The sequence below is a fragment of the Mastigoproctus giganteus genome, chromosome 4, assembly GCF_048544385.1.
Source record: "Mastigoproctus giganteus isolate SK-2022 chromosome 4, ASM4854438v1, whole genome shotgun sequence".
NCBI classification, from domain to species: domain Eukaryota; kingdom Metazoa; phylum Arthropoda; class Arachnida; order Uropygi; family Thelyphonidae; genus Mastigoproctus; species Mastigoproctus giganteus.
Genome location: NC_143578.1, coordinates 36,142,110 through 36,162,565, shown reverse-complemented (window position 1 = coordinate 36,162,565; position 20,456 = coordinate 36,142,110). Strand labels below are relative to the sequence as shown.

The following is a 20,456-nucleotide window of genomic DNA, read 5'->3' as shown; positions in this document are numbered from 1 at the left end:
TTAACCATTTGGCTACGCCGCTTCCCACGTGAGGTTACGTTGCTTTCAGTGTAAGAAGAAGGCATGATATAAATGTATCACAGTATCAAAAAAAAATCAATCAATAAATAAAAACAGCGAATTTTTTCTTATTTTTTGCCACTTTCTTAACCACAACACAAAATGCTTTACTAAGGGTAATACTTTCTTAACCACAACACAGAATGCTTAATGGCATTTTTCACACTTGAACCCACATTTTTCCTGTTTTCTCAATAATTAACAGAGATTTACTAAATTTCAATAATGAAATAAAGAAAACACTTTTCTATGAAGGCAAGCCACTTCACAGTTGAGTGGATAATGCAGCTGACAAACATGAAAAGTACAAGGAATTGATTACACCACATGTGATTAATAAAGGATTAACATGCAATAACTGAAGAGTAAATCAGACCAAGCACTACTGCTGTGGGGTTAAGAAGAATAAATTCAAATAATTTAAAATTAAATTTGTAAAAAAATCTAAATTTTATAATACATTAATATAATAAATATTTCACAAAAATAAAACTTTGTATACAATATACAATACAAATAAACAATTGACTTTAAAAAAAGAAACAATTACCAGTGTAGACCCCTTTTCTTCCAGCTGACGTTGCAATTCAGCCACAACAACATGATGTGACTTAACCATTTGGCTACTCCGCATCCCACCTGAGGTTACGTTGCTTTCAGTGTAAGAAGAAGGCATAGATTCATCAATAAAAAAATCTGCAGTGAGGAAGTCTTGTGAAGTTGTGACAAGTGAGTCTGGAGATTTTATCCTTTCCATTTGAACTACTTGCATATTGCTATAAGGAGTATCAATTTCAAAATGTGTAGCGTCACCAAATTCTACAGCAGTTTTATTATCTTTACTTGCATCTACAGATACGGAACTTTCCTGAGTTTCATTAAGTTCTTTACTTATTTCAATGTGGCCATGAGTTTTAGGAACGTCCCCTACTTCTTCGAACTCTTCAGTGTCAGATTCATCTTTACATTTTTCTTCTTCAACTGGTGAAAATGAATCTTTATCAGAAACTCCCTCAATTAAATGAAGTCTCTTGCATTCACTACCTGCTTCATTTTCTCTTTTCCTAACTGGTGATTTCACATGATTTTTAGTGCTCCTATCACTACACCCTGTAGTCATAAATGATTCATCAGTAGGACTAGATGCTGACACCAAACTAATGGCATCATGTGGAAGAGTAGCATACCGCATTAAATCCACAGAATCATGTAAATCTGTTCTCTGGGGTTCAGAAATTGTTGGACTCCCACAAACATCTGGAACTCTAGATACAGGGGCTTCACTAAGAACCATGCAATCTGTGGGAATGGAAGCGCTTGGAAGTGGTTCCATAGAAGGCACCATTAGAAGAGTACTAAGTTCTGGGAGCGCTTGTTTCAGTTTCTCCACATCTTCTGGTTTAATGTCTGGCAGTTTTATATCAAAAGGTTCTGGAGCTTGTGTCTGGAAAAAAAATAAATAAATAATATATATATATACAGTGGAACTTCTCTATTACGAACTTCTATTTAACAAATTTCTCTATATTACGAATTTTTTCGCAAAATATTGCGCCTTGAAACAAAATTATATGTAAATATAATTGTTGAACTCACTGTTGAACAAAAGCCGAGAATTAGGGTTGAATTTGAAAGTCTCTGCAATTCTGCCCAGACACGATAGGAGGGAATATATGATGAGAGCCTTGTCGATCAATTCGGCCCTGGAAAGATTGTGCAAGGCTCAAGGGGTAGAATTTTTTTCAGCCTGGACTGTACTTGTTAACAGGAGAGATTGCTTCTACAGGGATGGGATACACTTAAATAGAAAGGGTGCAAGAATATTTGCTGATGCTATCGAGGCAGTGTTAGGTGGGTCGGAAAACTGCTAGCTTGGGGGGAGACAAAGACCAATAGATTGACAGTAGCCACTGGCAGAGGTGAAAGAGATTCTTGCACTGCTTCTATTAGAATGAGCAGAAGCCTGAAAAACAAGATGCATGGTATTTCAGAGACTGCTGGGAGCCATTGCGGTACAAGTAAACACATGGGTTGTGTTAGGGTAGCTAAGAATAGAAACAGGTGCAGGTATACTTGCGTGTACACCAATGCTAGGAGTTTAGTAAATAAATTTGATGAATTTGAGGTATTGCTCAAAACATCAAAGGCAGATATTGTTGGGATATCAGAGACGTGGTGTCACACAGATATAAGGGATGCAGAACTGCAATTTGGGGAGTACAACGTCTACAGAAAGGATAGACAGGATAGGAAGGGGGGAGGGGTTATGCTATTAGTTAAGAAACACATAAAAACCAAGGAAGTGAAGCCAGTCGACATCGCTGGACAGTGCAGTGTTGAGTCAGTTTGGTGTGACATAAGCATTGGGAGATCCAAATTGAGAGTAGGAGTGTGCTATAGGCCTAATGACTCTGATGAGTATAATAAGGAACTGTACAGGGAAATAGAGTGGCCAGTAAATCAGAGAGTCTTATAACGGGAGATTTTAATTTCCCAGATATTGACTGGAATTTGGGGGCTGGTTACTCACACACTAGCAGGGCTTTTGTGGATTTATTGGATGATTGTTTTCTACATCAGCATGTTCGGGAGGCAACTAGAGGGAGTAATACTCTTGATTTGATTATCAGCAGTGATTCTTCATGCATTAAGAATCTGCAGATAAATGAACCACTAGGTGGCAGTGATCACAGTGTGCTGAAGTGGGATTTACTCAAAGAGGTAACTACCATTAGGGGTAAAGGGAAGGGTTATTGCTTCCGTAAAGGCGACTACGATGGACTGAGACAGTATTTAAATTCTATACAGTGGGACCAACTGATGATGTTACCAACAGCAAATTCAAAATGGGAAGCATTCAAAGAACTTATCTTGGAAGCTACTAGGCTTTACATACCAACTAAGAAATATTGTTCAGGGTTTAGTCCAAAATGGACGTCAGATGAACTAATGAGGCATATGGCAGAGAAGAAAAATGCATGGGATACTTACAAATTAACACATGACACAGAAGCCTATGATAGATACAAGTTGATATGCAACCAAGTTACAAAGGAGGTTAGGCAGGCGAAGGCAGATTACGAGAAATACTTGGCAAGGGATGCAAAGAAAAACAGCAAAGAGTTCTTTACTTATGTAAACTCTAGAAGGAAGGGGATGAATCAGATTGGTCCACTTGATATTGATGGGTCAACTGTTGATGATCCTGCTCAGGTAGCTAACAAACTAAATGAATATTTTGCATCGACATTCACACATGAGGAGTTATTCAGCAAGGGGAATGCCAGAGGTGTATTCAACTCTAGCAGTAAGCTACAGAATCTTGAAATAACTGGGAGTAAAGTGGAGGAGAAACTGTTGAAGATAAACACAAGAAAGGCAACCGGGGTGGATGGGATCTATCCAGTTATATTAAAGGAGGCAGCAAAGGAAGTAAGCAAACCCTTAGCCATAGTTATGAGAGCTTCCTTGGACTCAGGGGAGGTACCCATGGACTGGAAATGTGCAAATGTGACCCCAATTCACAAAGGAGGATCAAAGGCTGAAACAAGTAATTATAGACCTGTGAGCTTAACTTCTGTTCCAGGAAAATTAATGCAGGCACTGGTTAAAGAAGCACTGCAGGATCATTTAGACAAGACTTCAGTTATAGCTCAGACACAGCATGGTTTTGTTAAGGGGAAGTCTTGCCTGACCAACTTGACTGGATACTATGATGCAGTCACAAAAGAGCTGGATGCAGGGAATAACTTTGATATTATATACTTGGATCTTAGAAGGGCTTTTGATACTGTTGCACATGGAAGACTGCTACACAAATTGGAGCAGTGTGACATTGGAGGCAAATTGCTGCTATGGATAAAGGGGTGGTTGAGGGGGGAGAAGACAGAGAGTGGTAATCAATGGACACTGCTCATCGTGGACTGATGTTATTAGTGGAGTCCCTCAGGGCTCAGTGTTGGGTCCATTGTTGTTTTCTGTATTTATAAATGATATTGATGATGGTATATTGGGCTTAATGTCCAAGTTTGCCGATGATACAAAGGTTGGCAGGGTTGTCAAGGACACTACTGACACTATGCTGCTGCAAAAGGATCTGGAAAGGTTGAGCAGATGGGCTGAGAGTTGGCAAATGAAGTTTAACATTGACAAATGTAAAGTACTACACATGGGAAACAGCAACCCCAGAGCAACATATCAACTCTCACTGACAGTGGTAGAGAATGAAAGGGACTTGGGGGTGATTGTGCAGGCAGATATGAAGTTCTCTGAGAAGTGCAGACAGGCTGCAAGAGTAGCTCATGGAGTATTGTCAATGATATACAGGAATTTTTCCAGCAGGGATAAGGAGGTGATTATTCCATTGTATAAGGCAATGGTCAGGCCACACCTAGAGTACTGTATACAGGTCTGGAGGCCTCATTTCAAGAAGGATGTAGAGCTGCTGGAACGAGTACAGAGAAGGGCAACAAGATTAGTGAATGGAACAAAGGGGTGCTCTTACGAAGAAAGGCTTAAGTTTTGCAAATTACAGTGTCTGGAGACTAGGCACCAGCGAGGTGATTTGATAGAGGTGTATAAAGCCTTGAATGGTTTAAGCATGCTCAATGCTGATGGGATTCTTCCTCTAGCTCAGAAAAATCACCTGAGAGGGCATAAATTCAAATTGAGGAAAGACAGATGTAGGATAGACCTGCGGAAATTTGCCTTTAGCCAGCGGGTGGTTGATTGGTGGAACAGACTGCCATCCCTTGTGGTGGAGGTTGATAGCCTAAATAAGTTTAAGGCTCAGCTGGACAGGTATTTTGAATGAACAGAGGGGTGAAGTGGAAGTGGGTTTTTTTTTTTTTTTTTTGGCTGATGCTGCATAAGCTTGCTTTCTTGCATCAAATGCCTCTACTAATGCTAATGCTAATGCTAAATTAACCCCATATAGCGAAGTGTTAGTCTATCTATAACGAATTTTTAAAAATATTAGTAAAAGCATTTTTGAAGATTTTCAAGCATTTACTGCTAAACAGCTGCTCAAATATACGGCCTCCTTCCCTCCGAAATTGTGCATTAACATCTGGAATTAATCATCCTTTTAGTGAATACTTGATGCCCGCAGGAGGGTCTTTGTTTCATTTTTGTTACAGTTATAAATCGAAAAGGGTTTTCTTAAAAGTGGTCATAAACTTTACAATAAATAGGCTAGATTTGTAAATTGATGTTGGCTCAGGGGAAAATGAAATTCGCTGCGGTAATCCTTGAGCATGCTGCGGCGGCAATACATAGAATGCTACCATAGTCAGTTTTTAGTGACGCCTACTGAGTGACATTCGCTTCTCACCTCAACCATACCATGTGACCTTCCTGTCAATCATTATATGATATGTCCGTTCTCATCTAACTGGACTCCCAGTAGAGGGTTTCATGAATTTTTTTTTTATTTCATTCTTTTAGAACAATTTGTCATCAATCACATAGGCTATATGCTCTTGTATTTTTTTTCTGAAAAGTAACATACAGCATACATTAACCGTAAATTTTCTTTCGTGTATATATCAATGAAAGTCATATATTTCTTCAAAGTGATTGATAGGAAAAGGCACGTGATACTGTTGAATTGGCAAGTGAACGTCACTGAGTAGATGGTACAAACAATTCACTATATGGCCAGCACAGCGAAGTTTGCAGCGTATGTATCAGCAAGAGTTGCAGTCCAGTAATTTTTACATTTGCGGAAACAATGTCGAAGAGAAAGTGTTTAAGTATTAATGATAAATAAAGTAAAGATTCTTCATGACATTGACCAGGAATTTAAGAAAAAGGATATTGCGGAGAAATATGGCATACCTGCAGCAAGCAGCTTATCTACGATTTTAAAAAAATCGAGAATCAATTTTAAATGCAATTGAAGGACAAGAAGCGAATTAAGTTGTATATATATGAAGATGTTGATAAAGCTGTTCTAAAATGGGTGCAAATGATACGTGAAAAGAATATACCAATATCGGGTCCAATAATTAAGCAACAAGCTCTGAAATTTGCAACAGTTGGATATGTTATTGGCATATCCAATTTGCAACAGTTGGATATATTATTATAAATTGTTATTTAATTAGAAAATGAAAATGAAACTACATTTATTTTTAATGTATTTTATTTCGAAAACACTTATTTAAATTACGTTTACACAATTTTCGCCAGTAAGTATCACAAATTAAAAAAATCTGTAATTTTCGTTTGTACAGTACAATTAAAAATGTCTCATTCTCAAAGAAAACCTCACATTTGTTCAGAGAATTAAAAACATTATAAGGAACATTTTCACAAAACTGTAGACCCATACGAACCGTTTTAAAAGCGTTAATCATTTTTTCGCAAGTTGGCTTTTCTATGGGTTGTTCTGATGTGTCTTCAGCATCATCATTAATTTCTTCATGATCATGGTCGCGTCTAACACTGTTCAGCAGTATTTCATCTTCATTTGAATGTTCTGTTGTAGTCAGATCTTGATCTACATAAACATAACTATCCAGTGTTATTTCATTTTCGATGTTTCCGGACGATTCTAATAATGTCCAAAGTTTTTCAGTTGTGAAAGGGGCAGTTCATCTTGTTCGTCCAGTTGTTGTTCGACTTCTGTATTCAATGCAAATCCCGTTTTCGAAAAACAATTTTGAATAGTGTATTCAGTGACATCATTTGTCCAAACTTTTGCCAGTTCAGAGATGCAATCTCTAAGGTTAATTGTAACCTGTATAACGAAATTTCTCTATAACAAATTTTTTCGCTGCATTTATCGAATTCGTTATAAGGAAGTTCGACTGTATATAATGAGTATAAAAATGGTATGAAAAGTTACGTGGTAATGAAAAGATAAAAATAAAAATAAAAATGATATGACATTTGCACCTGAGTGCAAAAAAAAAGTAGCAGCAAAGGATAAGTTAACGTGTGAGATAAAATTAATAAGTCTGTTGAAAAGTGCAAAAATGGATGCATAAATTATACAAAATGCCAAAACTAACAGGAGAGGGATTGTAGAAACAGAAGATGTTGTTGAAGGTGTGAGAAAGATAGAAAGAATGTGAATATCTTATATGATATAATGAATTAAGCAAAATTATAGGCTGAATTGGATAATCAATTAGAGAGAAAGGAACTAAAGCAAAAATTATTAAATTAATATATGGAATAATAGACAGGGTGGGAAATTTTGGTTATAAGTCCAAGAAAGGGGTAGAGGAATTATAAAATTAAAATCTATGTTAGCTAAAAATAAATATTGATACATAATCAGGTATTTCATCAGGGGACTACACCTGATCATGTATCAAAAACTGAATTTCTATACTTGTCCATACCTGTAGAAGAAAAGCAAGTTTAAAAATAAAACTAAGTGAGAGCAAATAGGGGGTAAAGTAGAACTTCCATAAAAATATGGACAAGGTAGTACCAACACAATGTATGTTGTAGAACAAAATAAATTAAGAAGTAAAATAGTAATAAAATTAAAATAAGTGTTTACAGTGTAACCTAGATGCAATAATAGGTGGTTACAAGTGAATGATACGATTTACAATAAATTTAGGGAGAATATGTTAAAGCAAAGATCGTAAAGCCCATCCTTTTAGCTCAAATCAAAATTTCAAATCTTACAAGTTGTTGGCGCATAGGCTTCTGTGGCCATAATGCACCTCCCAAGGTTTTGATCCAAGTACTTTGATCCAAGCCCGAGGCGGGAATCGAACCCGCGACCTTTAGGTTGCTAGGCAGGCACTTTACCCACCCGGCTAGCCCGGTCGTCGGCCATCCTTTTAGCAAAGGCCCTGACCAAGAGAGAGTTAGTAGACAGAAAGAGAATAATACCAGATGCTTGCAATGTAAATAGTGGAAAAATAAGAGCCAAAAAATATAAAAACCGAAAGAATTACGAAAAAGTAGATAGTTACAAAAAGAATAAAAAAACAGATACCTGGAATTTGAGTAATGCGCAGTAAATGGTTAAGATGAGAAAAAAACCAGTTGAATCTATACATATAACTGAAGCTAAAGAAGTAACTCATTAGAAAGAATGCCTGGAACTCATAATAATTTATAGTGCAAAGCAGACTTCAAAGAAAGCTGCAAAAAGAGGATAGAATTATAGCACTCTATAGTCGCTTTTGATAAAATGTGTTTAAAGATACACAAGTGAAATGAAGGCAAGGGGAAAGTAACATATAGTGGAAATTATATTGACAAGAAAGTGTGCAGGGAAAATAGATAGCAGGAAGATACATTTAGAATGAACTAAATTCTGTAGAAGAACAGGATGAAGATATTTGGAAAATTAAAATATAATAAAACCAGATGACATAATAGGGCTGACAGTACAGGAACGAGTAGCAGGAAGTGATAACGGAGTTCTACAGTGGATGATGAAGAGAGAGAGATAGTAATAGTTAAAGGCAAAGGAATGGTTCTAATTTCAGGAAAGGAAATTACGACGGCTTAAGATGCTACATGGCCTCTATTAACTGGGTAGATATCTTACAGAGAGCAAATACAACTGAATTTGGCATACCTTTAAAACATCAATCACAGAAGCCTTGAATGCTTATACACCATTAAAAAAATACTCCACAAGGAGGATTCCAGGTTGAATGAATAATGAAGTTGCCAGATTACTTGAGCAGAAAAAGACAGCATGGAAAAGTTACAGAGCAATAAAAAGTACTGAAGCCTATAACAGCTACAAACTGATTTGTAATAGTGCCACAGAAAAGGTTAGGCTGGCAAAGGCAGATTAAGAAAAATTGCTGGCAAAGAACAAAGGGAGATAAGAAATTCTTCACATATATCAATGCAAAGAGAAGGACAAACCAGATCAGACCCTTATGTAATGGAACATGGGATAGTATCATATACCCCAGCTGAAGTTGCATTGATGAATTCAACAGTTCCTTTGCATTGATATTTAGAGAAGGAACACTCTTTACATCAATGAGAAATTATGGGAGTGAAGTTGAAAAATATGTAATTAATCATGTTGAAATTTCACATGTTTATATATTGAAAAAAAAAAAAAAAAATTTCGAGCCGACAGGTCAGTAAGGCTCCTGGGGTTGATAGCATATACCCTATAATCTTAAGGGAGGAGGCAAGTGAGTGCATTGAACTATTGAGGCTAATTATGGGAGCATCACTGGACTGGACTTGGAAGTGATTCAGTTGGATTAGAAAAGTGCAAATGTATCTCCAATACATAAGGGCAGTTCTAAGAGTGAAGTAGGAAATTATCGGCCAATTAGTCTAACTTCAGTAGTAGGGAAAATAATGGAGACAATGATCAAGGGTGGAATTCAGGATCATTTAGATAGAAATGGAATTCTGAAGTATGGTTTTGTAATGGGTAAATCATGTTGAACTAATCTGGCTAGCTATTTTGACAGGGTCACTCAAGAGCTGAACTTGGGGAATAATTTCAACATTGTTTATTTGGATTTCAGCGAAGCATTTGACTCAGTTCCACATGAGCGGTTACTTTATAAGCTGGAATGGGTTGGAATCACAGGGAAAATCCTTAGATGGATAGCAGGATGGCTTCAGGGCAGGAGGCAGAGGGTTTTGATAAACAGTTATTCCTCAGATTGAGTTGATGTAAGAAGTGGGGTTCCCCAAGGATCAGTAATAGGACCATTGTTGTACAGGTGACCCCGCTTATCGCTGATAATTTGTTCCGGAAAAACAGAGTGCTAAGTGAATCCACGCTAAGCGAGCGCTGCATTCCCATAAGGTAACATACGTATTTGTGAGTTGCAGTCTAAAAAAGACATTTAATCATGAAAAATGTGTCGATTTGAGTTGAACTTTGGCCCTCTTCCAAATAAACTAAAAGGGGTATTAATTTTAAATCCCTAGCAGCGTTACCACCTAACAATAAAGTCAACCGATCCTTCGCCACTTTGAAACCTGGCATGTTTTTTTCTTCTCTCAATATGAAACTTATTTTAGGCATTCGTTTCCATAAAAGTCCTGCTTCATCTATATTAAAAAGTTGTTAAGAAGTATAATACCCCTCTTCAATAATTTTAACAAGTTCTTTTTTGAAAGTTTCAGCTCCTTGATCTGCACTTGAGGCTTCTCCCTGGATTTTAAATATATTCAACTAGCCCTTACCAGTTTTAAATGGTTCCACATTTTTTTTTTTTTTTTTGTGAGTTTTCTTCAGATCATCATATTGGCTAATCTCTTTCTCTTTTTTTTTTTTTTTAAATAATATTTAACTTAACTGAATTCTGCATTGGATATTATCTTTAATAAAATTAGTTAAAGTCTTTCCATTTCAATCCTAATAGCCAGCCTAGCCCTAGTTGCTTGCAGTGGAACAGCTATCTTTCCCGCTGCTATTGTTCTTACAGTTAAATTTGCAAGTTCTAAATTATGGCACACATCCGCTTATCGTTGACCAGAATCGATTCGCTTCAAAACGTCTAATTTAATTTTCAAATTCAGTCTTTTTCTTACATTTATAGTCTTCGTACTGCGCCCAGACGTTATTGCTTTTTCATTCTTATCGGCCATTATTAACTCTTCGAAAATGTAACTGCATTGGTTGCATTAATTACGATACAATGTTCGAGTAAACTGTCCATTACGCACGATGTCTAATACTGTACTGAGTGATGACTAGACTTCGGATAAATGCATAAAACACAAATATTACAAGCAACATACTTGATATTTTTTTTTAAAATGGTGATCTCGGAAGTACGTAACAAGTCATTACTACTTTTGTACATTAAATTAGCGTGCGAGAAAATTTTCACTGAGCGTGGGAAAATTTCTCAAGTCGGCGTGGGAAACGTTTTAATGCTGTTTTGCTATTCATTTTCAAGTTATCAACTCCATCAAATGAAACGATTTCATTAAATATGCCAAAAATGCAATCTGTAAAAGAGCGTTATAGTAATCTGTGATAGCGTTATAGTCAGATATGGGTTATAATATAAGAACAGCGTTCTAGTGAACCACGTTATAACGGGGGCCTGCTGTATTTGATTTTCATAAATGACATTGACGAAGGGATAGAGGGCATGATGTCTAAATTTGCGGATGATGTAAAGATTGGTAGAGTAGTAAATGATCACTGCCGAGCAGAGCTTCTTCAGAATGACCTAGATAGACTTCAGAGATGGTCAGAAAAATGGCAGCTATTCTTTAATCCAGCAAAGTGTAGGGTATTGCACCTGGGGAACAGTAACCTAAAAATAACTTATACACTTAGTGGAGTTGAACTAAAACCGGTAGTGGAGGAAAGGAACGTTGGTATTATGATACGGTCAGATATAAGTTCTCCAAGCATTGTAGACTGGTTGCAAGGATGGCCCATGTGTCCTATCGATGATTTATTGAACAATCGTTAGTAGAGATAAGGATGTCATAATCCCATTATATAAGGCTATTGTTAGACCACACTTGGAATACTATGTTCAAGTATGGAGACTGCACCTAAAGAAAGACATTGTTCTTCTTGAAAGGGTCCAAAGACCCTTTCAAGAAGTAACTCGCCTGATGAAATTGGCAAAAGGGCGTCCATATGAAGAAAGACTTCGAATATGTGGGTTACAGAGCTTGGAAACTAGGCACCTTAGAGGAGACTTGATTGAGGCGTTTAAGGCTCTGAGAGGCATAAGCAAAATGAATAAGGATGAAATTTTCATGGTTATAAATGATTCTAGAACAAGGGAAATAACTACTGCGTAGCATTTTCACTTGTATCCCTTTCTCTTTCTCTCTCAATCCCTACACCTTTTTCCAGTGTAATTAAAATGTAAACTATAAATCTTTACTTCATAAATTGTTTTCAGTCTCATATATACACAGCTTATCACTGAATTTGACCCCAGCCCAGAAGTTTATACTTTTAACATAAATCATAGAGAACAATAGCTATCTAGATAAGGAAAAATGGTCACATGTTCAAAGTTAAAATGCTAACTTATTCCAAGAATATCAGCAGCATCACTATTGCATAACCTCCGTGGACAGTGAATATAAGCCACTCCGTGTTCTAGTAAAGTGTGTTAGTTGTCTGATAGCACCTGGGGTTTCCCCCATCTCCGCGTTGTATTCATTGTAAGTTGTAGTAGTGAGTCAAAACAAGTAGCAAATGCTATTCTGCAGGACATCAGTGGGAGAGAAGTCGCACAGAATAGCAATTGCTTTAAATCAGGTAGAAGGCTGAGCTGGCCAATTTTCTTATTAAATGTATGTATCATCAATACAGCATTTTAGACATGCTTAGAAAGGAAAAGACACTGATATTAAAAAGATACCACAGCATATATGTGCAGTATGTGAGAAGATTGAATCTGGCTGGAACACAGTATCTAGGAAAGAGTGTTGTAAGCCTCTGCTTACTGATATTATTATTATTTTAAGGCAGTTTTAATAAATCTACTATCCAAATTCTAAATTTAAAAATATTCAAATGATTTTGCGAAGCACATGGACAATGAAGAAACAAAAGAGAATATATACAAAGGAATATTTCCCCTACAGGAAAGGGTGAGTCTCAGGTCCTCTGTATCAAGCTTTCTACAAGTCATGTAGAACAAATTAGCTGCATAAAACAAAAGAGGGTTTAATCCGTAAGTCTGTGGGAAAGTCAGGGACACTGAATAATTCGAGTTCCCAGAAAAACAAAAGGAATCAGGAGAATAAGGGATTAGCCAGGTGGGTATGGGAACATGATCTTTTTAAAAAAAAAGTAGTATCCAAAACAGAAAAGAGGGAGATTTTTATTTGCCGAGGTGTTGAAGGTAGTTGGTTGGGAAGTTAGTTATGAGTGTTTCAGCGGAGAAAAAGTGTTGGAGTCGGGCTGGGCCCTGATAACAGGAAATTTAGGAAAGCACTCCAGAAAAGCCGATAGATGAAGAAGTAACAAAATCAGACGAATAGCAGGAGCTGAAAAATTCCAGAAAATGCCAAGAATTGGAGAAAATTCTAATTTGATTATAGAGGCCTAAACCTAAAAGTCCAGAGGAGAAGGAAGGAATGCAGAAAAGAGAACTGTAAGTAGAATTTTGCTTTATCCAATACCTGAAAGACAGTAATGAACATTCAATTAGAAAGAGTTTCCCAATGGCATTCAGTCTTTCTGGAGCATTAATAAGTTACATGTATGGAAATTTTAGAAGACAGAATTCAAGAACATTTTAGAAGAGAGTACTGTCCAAGACAAAATTGTGTGTGTGAATACACACACACATATACAGTCAGTTCTGCTATAATGTGGTACATGTGTCCCTAAAAATCTCTGTGTTATGGCATTTTGCACATTGAAAACAACAAGGCTTATGGGAAAAACAGGGATAGAGGCAGAGCACTCCAAAAAAATATTCATCCTGGTAAATAAAGCACTAAAAAAAGTTAGAAACCAAATAAAATTGCTAACACAAGTTTAAATATCTAAAATTTCTAAGAAATAAATAAATATTACAGTAAATACAGCACTTTACCTTGAAACAATATGTTTTGGTTGATTGATATTTATTCACTGACATTTTCTTTTTTTTTATTGTAAAATTTAAAACAGTAAAAAAAAAATATAAGCAATTAATAACGACAAACACTCAACGCACAAATTGCACAAATGACTCAAGTTTACAAAACCTAAAAAATAGGAACGAAGAGAAGATTCTGAAAATGTTTTTATGTTTATCAAACTCTAACGGGGAGCTAACTGATTTTGTAAAAACTGAGAGCAAAGTGGAGGAGAAATTGTGGAAGTTAAACATAAGGAAGGCACCTGGGGGTGGATGGGATCTATCCAGTTATATTAAAGGAGGCAGCAAAGAAACTAAGCAAACCCTTAGCCATAATTATGAAAGCTTGGACTCGGGGGGAGGTCCCCGTGGACTGGAGATATGAAAATGTGTCCCCAATTCACAGAGGGGAGAATCTAAGGGTGACACAGGTAATTACAGACCAGTTAGTCTAACTTCTGTTCCAGGGAAAATAATGGAGTCACTGGTTAAAGAAGCGATGCAGGATCATCTAGACAAGACTGCAGCTATAGTTCAGACACAGAATGGGTTTGTTAAGGGAAGTCTTGTCTGACAAATTTGACTGGATACTATGATGTGGTCACAAAGGAATTGGAGGCAAAAAATAATTTTGATATCATATACTTGGATTTTAGGAAGGCTTTTGATACTGTGGCACAGGGAAGCCTACTGTACAAAGTGGAGCAGTATGGCATTAAGGGCAAGTTGCTACGGTGGATAAAAGGATGGTTGAGCGATAAAAGGATGGTCGACTAATGTTATTAGCGGGTCCCCCAAGGTTCGGTGTTGGGCCCACTGTTGTTTTTGGTATTATCAATGATATTGATGAAGGTATATCAGGGTTAATGTCTAAGTTTGCAGATGATACGAAGGTTGGCAGGGATGTTAATGACAGTAATAATAGTACACTACTGCAACAGGATCTGGAAAAGTTGAGCAGACTGGCTGAGAGGTGGCAACTGAAGTTTAACATTGACAAATGAAAAGGACTGCATATGGGAAGCAGTAACCCCAGAGTAATGTATCAACTGTGTGGTACTACACTGACAGTGGTAGAGAACGAAAAGGACCTGGGGGTAATTGTGCAGGTAGATATGAAGTTTTCTGAGCAGTGCAGATGGTCTGCAAGAGTAGCTCATGGTGTCTTGTAAATGATATACAGCAATTTTTCTAGCAGGGATAGGGAAGTGATTATCCCCTTGTATAAGGCAATGGTCAGGCCACACCTTGAGTACTGTGCAGATGATACGGTATTAAAATGATATTAAAATGAGGCCTCCAGACCTGTATACAGGTCTGGAGGCCTCATTTTAAGAAGGATGTAGAGCTGCCGGAACGAGTACAGAGAAGGGCAACAAGATTAGTGAATGGAACAAAGGGTTGCTCTTACGAAGAAAGGCTTAAGTTTTGCAAATTACAGTATCTGGAGAGACTAGGCACCTGCGAGGTCATCTGATTGAGGTGTATAAAGCCTTGAATGGTTTTAGTATGTTGAATGCTAATGGGATTCTTCCTCTTGCTCAGAATAATTGTCTGAAAGGGCATAAATTCAAATTGAGGAAAGACAGTTGTAGATATAGATGTGTGGAAGTTTGCCTTTAGCCAGTGGGTGGTTGATTGCTGGAACAAACTTTCTCTTTTTTTTTTTTTTTTTTGGCTGATGCTATATAAGTTTGCTTTCTTGCATCATGTGCCTTTATTAATGCTAATGTTAAAAGTACCATTTATATATTTTCATTTAATTTTATTTATATTTTATGTAATCTGCTTTTATTTTTCAGGCACTTTTTAATTTTTCCCTTGTAGCTACACCTGACAGGTCAGCACCACAACCTATACACTTATCTAACCGATTTGTATATATTTCATTTGTTTGTTCATTTAAACATTCAGTTTAAAAACCTATTATTTTTATTAATTATTTAACACACACACACACACACACACACACACACACACACACACACACACACACACACACACACACACACACACACACACACACACACACGTTCAAAGAAAGTGCATCACCTAAGAATTTCTAACCCTCTTTTGCGATGGTATATTAAATTAATGACTAGCATCACCAATAGAAATATAAATGAAAGATATTTATTAATAGTTAAGGCAAAGCTAAGTAACATTTGATAGGTGCTCTCAAAATATTCCAAAAGAGCAGTTGCAACCTTTATACAACAGTTTTAGTAAACACGACAATTGTGGCTGAAATGTTATCAGAGGCCCTCAATTTACTTCAGTTTATCATTTTAAATGGAAAACAAAATGAAGAGTTCACCAGGTGCAAACTAATATTTAGTTTAACCCTGCTGACAGCAGCACACATCGAGGCATTGACAAGATCAATTTCTGATCATAATCAACTGATAGTTCGTGGTTCCAAACACGAATTATGGCTTCCTGGCAACTGCAGATTCCACACGATGCCAACAATTCTCTATAGAATTCAGGTCCAGGCTGTTTCCTGGCCAGCTAATACTTGCAATGGACTGTTCTTCCAACCATTTTTTCACCTGTAACAAAGGTAAACACATTACTGTCAAACCTCTAATGCAGAAATGAAGCTAAAGTAACTACAGAAGTGCCTACTTACACTTTTCGCCCAGTGACAAGGAGCAGAGTCATCCTGAAAGATGCAGTTACTTGGCAGGCTGAAATGGGCTCTAATGGTTGGCAGCAATTTGCCTTCCAACATAGCCAGGTATCCATTAGCATTTACGGAACCTTTTATAAACTGCAGGTGACCTACTCTGTGATACGAAATGCACCCATATCATTTGGCTGGTAGGGAATTTCACTGAAGACACCATACAGTCTGGATGGTATTCTTCACCACGTCTATGGCAAATCGTTTCTGTCTCCCATCAGAGCCATGCAAGTTGAATTTCTTCTCATCCGAGAAAATAACTGACTTTCACTGCTCGGGGGATCATTTCACATGCTCCTTACACCAAATTAATCAGGCCTTTTTCATTTTTTGTGTGAGGAGGGGCTTCTTTTTAGGACGACAGGCTACAAGTCCATTTTTGAAGAGGCATCTTCTGACTGTTACTGCACTTGCTACCGCTCCTGTATGTTCTTCCCATTCTCTTTTCAGCTCAGATGAAGAAGCTTTATGGTTTTTAAGACATAAGTGCTTCAAAACGCATTCCTGTTCTGGCGTAGAGGCTCGTTTGCATCCGGTTCCTTTTTTCCTATCAGCAGAACCAGTATTCTTGAGTTTGGATACAAATCTACTCACTGTCAACCAATTACAAGACACTCTATAAGCAATATGATGGGAAGAATATCCTTCCTCAAGTAAAGCAACAATGGCACTCTTTCTTCGTGGCATCAACTGCACGTAACTCGCCATCCTGACACAAGCAAGGAATGATTGCAACTCTTGCAGAGCGTGCTTATACAGCTGAAAGTAACAGCTGATGCAATATTACCTACATGTGTCAATCTTATGTGATGCAATCCATAAGAAATATTGCCATATACTTATGTTATTCAGATGACAATTACAATTTTAAGGGGTGGTGCTCTTTCTTTGAACACGTGTGCGCGCGTGCATGTGTGTGTGTGTGTGTGTGTGTGTACTTGTTTTTATAAATCGTGATTTCATTTTTAAAGTACTTACTGCAAAAGGTGGAGGGAAATCACTCAGTCCTGGGAAAAGGGCCTTCAGAAAATGGTTAGAAATTTGGCTGTTGAAAGTTTTTCTTAATGCAACTTCTGCTTTATGATGATTCAGAGACTGATGGGCCAAGCGAGTTGCCCACTTAAAAGAAAAATAGAAACATTAAGTGATGCATAAATAACAGAAGAAAATCAAAAATAAAAAAGTAACAATGAATTTATCTTTTTCTTTTATATTTTTTTTATTTGTTTTTAAAATTCTAATTTCATTTTTGAAAATTTTATTTTAATGATAGGAAATCAGGTCAAAATGTAAGGAAATTAATATTTAAAAGCGTTTAAAGTACAAAGTTTTATGTACTTAAAAGAAATTATCCTTATCCGTAGTTTATTCTATTCTATACTATTTTTTCAATCTCATTCTGTTAATACATTGTGCATTAAATATTGTTTCAATCTCACTGTTAATATATTGTGCATTAAAACCACTTTCCATTAAATAATTGTAAATACAAGTATGCCCCAATAGTAACCGTTTCCATTTAGCCATCAATCAGATTAACTGTGAAATCTTTTTTTTTTTTTTTTTTTTTTAGGAGCATTAGCATATAAGGCCATATTGCTCCGGGTCATTCCCTGACCTTTCCACATCCTCCGTATTTGGTGGTCACAGGCTCGAACCCCAGTCTAATCAAGAAGCGTGTGTTACGCACTGCTGCTCCTGCCCACCTGGCTCCGGAGGCACCTCCTGTGAAATCTCTTGAGAAACCTGGCAACATTATCAATAACAAAATAAGAGAAATGGGAGATCACCAAAAGCAGACTTCCATCAACTAAAATATTCTGAAAACTTTCCCCAAAGTAAGATTAAAACTTTGAATGTGTTACTATTGAAGGCAAAACTAAAAATATACTTTAAAGGAGGCAAACATACTACTACTTTAATAACTACTTTTAAACTATTACTACTACTTAAAATACTACTACTTTAAAAAATACTCTTTAAAAAAGGGGGGTAATGGAATTACTTCTCATGTAGGTACTTAAATCCATGTGTGCTGTAATAAATAGACTGAGCAATGATATAACTCTCGTGTATTTTAATGTGGAATTTCTGAAATAAGCAATTTAAAATAGTTAGACTGATAGTCCAGTACGGAAATCTGGTCAAATTTAAAAATGCGACAAAGGGATATGGCATTTTGTGCCAAGCTCTGAGGCTCCAGAATGACTGCAATTAACAGAATTTTTATGGCTATTAGTTCTATCCAGTAGAGTGCATTGGATTGATCCCTCATATGAAGAGATAGAACTCCAAGTACTCCACAATATACATGCTGTACATAAGCATAATGGTTTGTTTGTGCATATGGCTTGTAGAAAACTAAGCAAATGTGGTTCTCTTTGGGCTCCTATAAACAACATACCAACAGAACCCTATATTAACCAAACACGAACACACACACGCTAACCTACATAATCTGACCTTTACAGAGTTTTGTATTCGCCAGAGTTACAGTGCAGAGTTGTGGGGAATCCCTGGTGCCACAAAGACAAGAAACACTATACATTATTTGCATATGCCTGGCTGCATTGATCATAATTTTTTTAAATTTTATAATGGGTGCACAATTAGCATTTTGGAAGGCAGTATTTAATTTTCCAATCTGTGCAGATATGAATGGCAGGTATACTGTGTACTTCTTTCCAGATCTTACCACATTTAGTGCAGAAGCATACCTACTAAGAACATAACTTTTTAATACTATTAATTAATGATAAGAGAGATATCCACAATTAATGAGTCTATGAAGAGGATTACATATTTCAATATATCTCTTTCTCTTCTTGCAACACACTAAATTTTAGTTTAATGATTTGGTTGTATACATAATTGATTTTTTGTGTGTAATGGAATGAAAACATAAATCTACATTAGTATTTATATAAAATACCTTCATATGGTACCAAACAGGTGGAAGCTCTAACAAAATTATGTAAATCTACATTAGTACTTTTATAACATAAATGTACATTACTATTTTTATGAAATACTTTGGTATGGTACCAAACAGGTGAAAGCTCTAACAAAATAAAACATCAGGGGAAGTGCTTGATGGTTAGTTGATTGGTGATTTATTTGGCGCATCAGCATCTATGGCTATTTTATTTATTTCGTATGATGTGATCAATACACAAAGGAACCAGTTTTTTTCTTGCTTCCTTCGTGTATCGTGACCGGGATATCCAACCAACCGGATGGTTCGGCACCATCGTGATATCCAGCCCGAGGCAGGAATCGAACCCAAAACCTTTGGGTTGCCAGGCAGGCACTTTACCTACCCGGCTAGCCCGGTCGGCCATCTATGGCCATAGTGCGACAGGAAGTGCTTGATCAATTTCTGCATTGCTGGTTGCAAAAATTCTAACCTTTACTTTTTATTTTATTAATCAATATTAACCTTTCCTAATAGTTGAGAAGACAACCAAGTATAACCAACAGCCTGAGAAGATTCTTTTTATGATGATTACAATATCAATAACTTAACAAAGATACACAGTTAAGATTTTTCCTGAGATATTTTTATAATGTTCCAATTCCCCAAGTTTTCAAGATGTATGGGAACTTACCAAGATTCATTTTTATTATGAGCTTGCTAGTGTTTTCAGTAGAGTTAATTCCATTTATTTTCTTAAAAATCTCATTTCTTATCCAGTTCTCAGAATCATATGTTAAAACAGGCTTAAAAATAGTGCTATAAAGAGATGTCTTTTGGCTATACACAGTTAAGATTTTCCCTCAGATATATTTTTATAATGTTCCAATTCCCCAAGTTTTCAAAATGTATGGGAACCCTGTTAATTACCAAGATTCATTTTTAATATGGGCTTGCTAGTGTTTTCAGTAGAGTTAATTCCATTTATTTTCTTAAAAATCTCATTTCTTAAGACTAATCTTTAATCAATTCTTTTATTTCTTATCCAGTTCTCAGAACCATAGGTTAAAACTGTCTTAAAAACTGTGCTATAAAGAGAAGTCTTTTGGCTATAGACTGTACTATAAAGAAATGTAAAAACTGTGCTATAAAGAGAAGTCCTTTGGCTATAGATTGTACTATAAAGAAATGTCTTTTGCCTATAGAGAGACTGTGCTATAAAGAGACTGTCTTTTGGATAATTTATTTTTTGCTTCCCGGCTGCAGTTCAGACAGT

At 36.5% G+C, this 20,456-nt stretch overlaps 1 protein-coding gene across 4 annotated transcripts in view; it reads right to left on the bottom strand.

Annotated features, from left to right (window-relative positions):
• The window catches only part of Atg17 (autophagy-related 17), a 648,565-nt gene that overhangs the window by 415,191 nt on the left and 212,918 nt on the right, over window positions 1-20,456 (bottom strand). For all 4 annotated transcript variants that reach the window (XM_090372636.1, XM_090372635.1, XM_090372637.1 and 1 more), the window contains 2 exons: window positions 17,245-17,385; window positions 611-1,504 (listed from right to left, as the gene is read on the bottom strand). In XM_090372636.1, coding sequence (XP_090228762.1) covers window positions 611-1,504; window positions 17,245-17,385 — 1,035 coding nt within the window. The remainder of the gene's footprint in view (window positions 1-610; window positions 1,505-17,244; window positions 17,386-20,456) is intronic.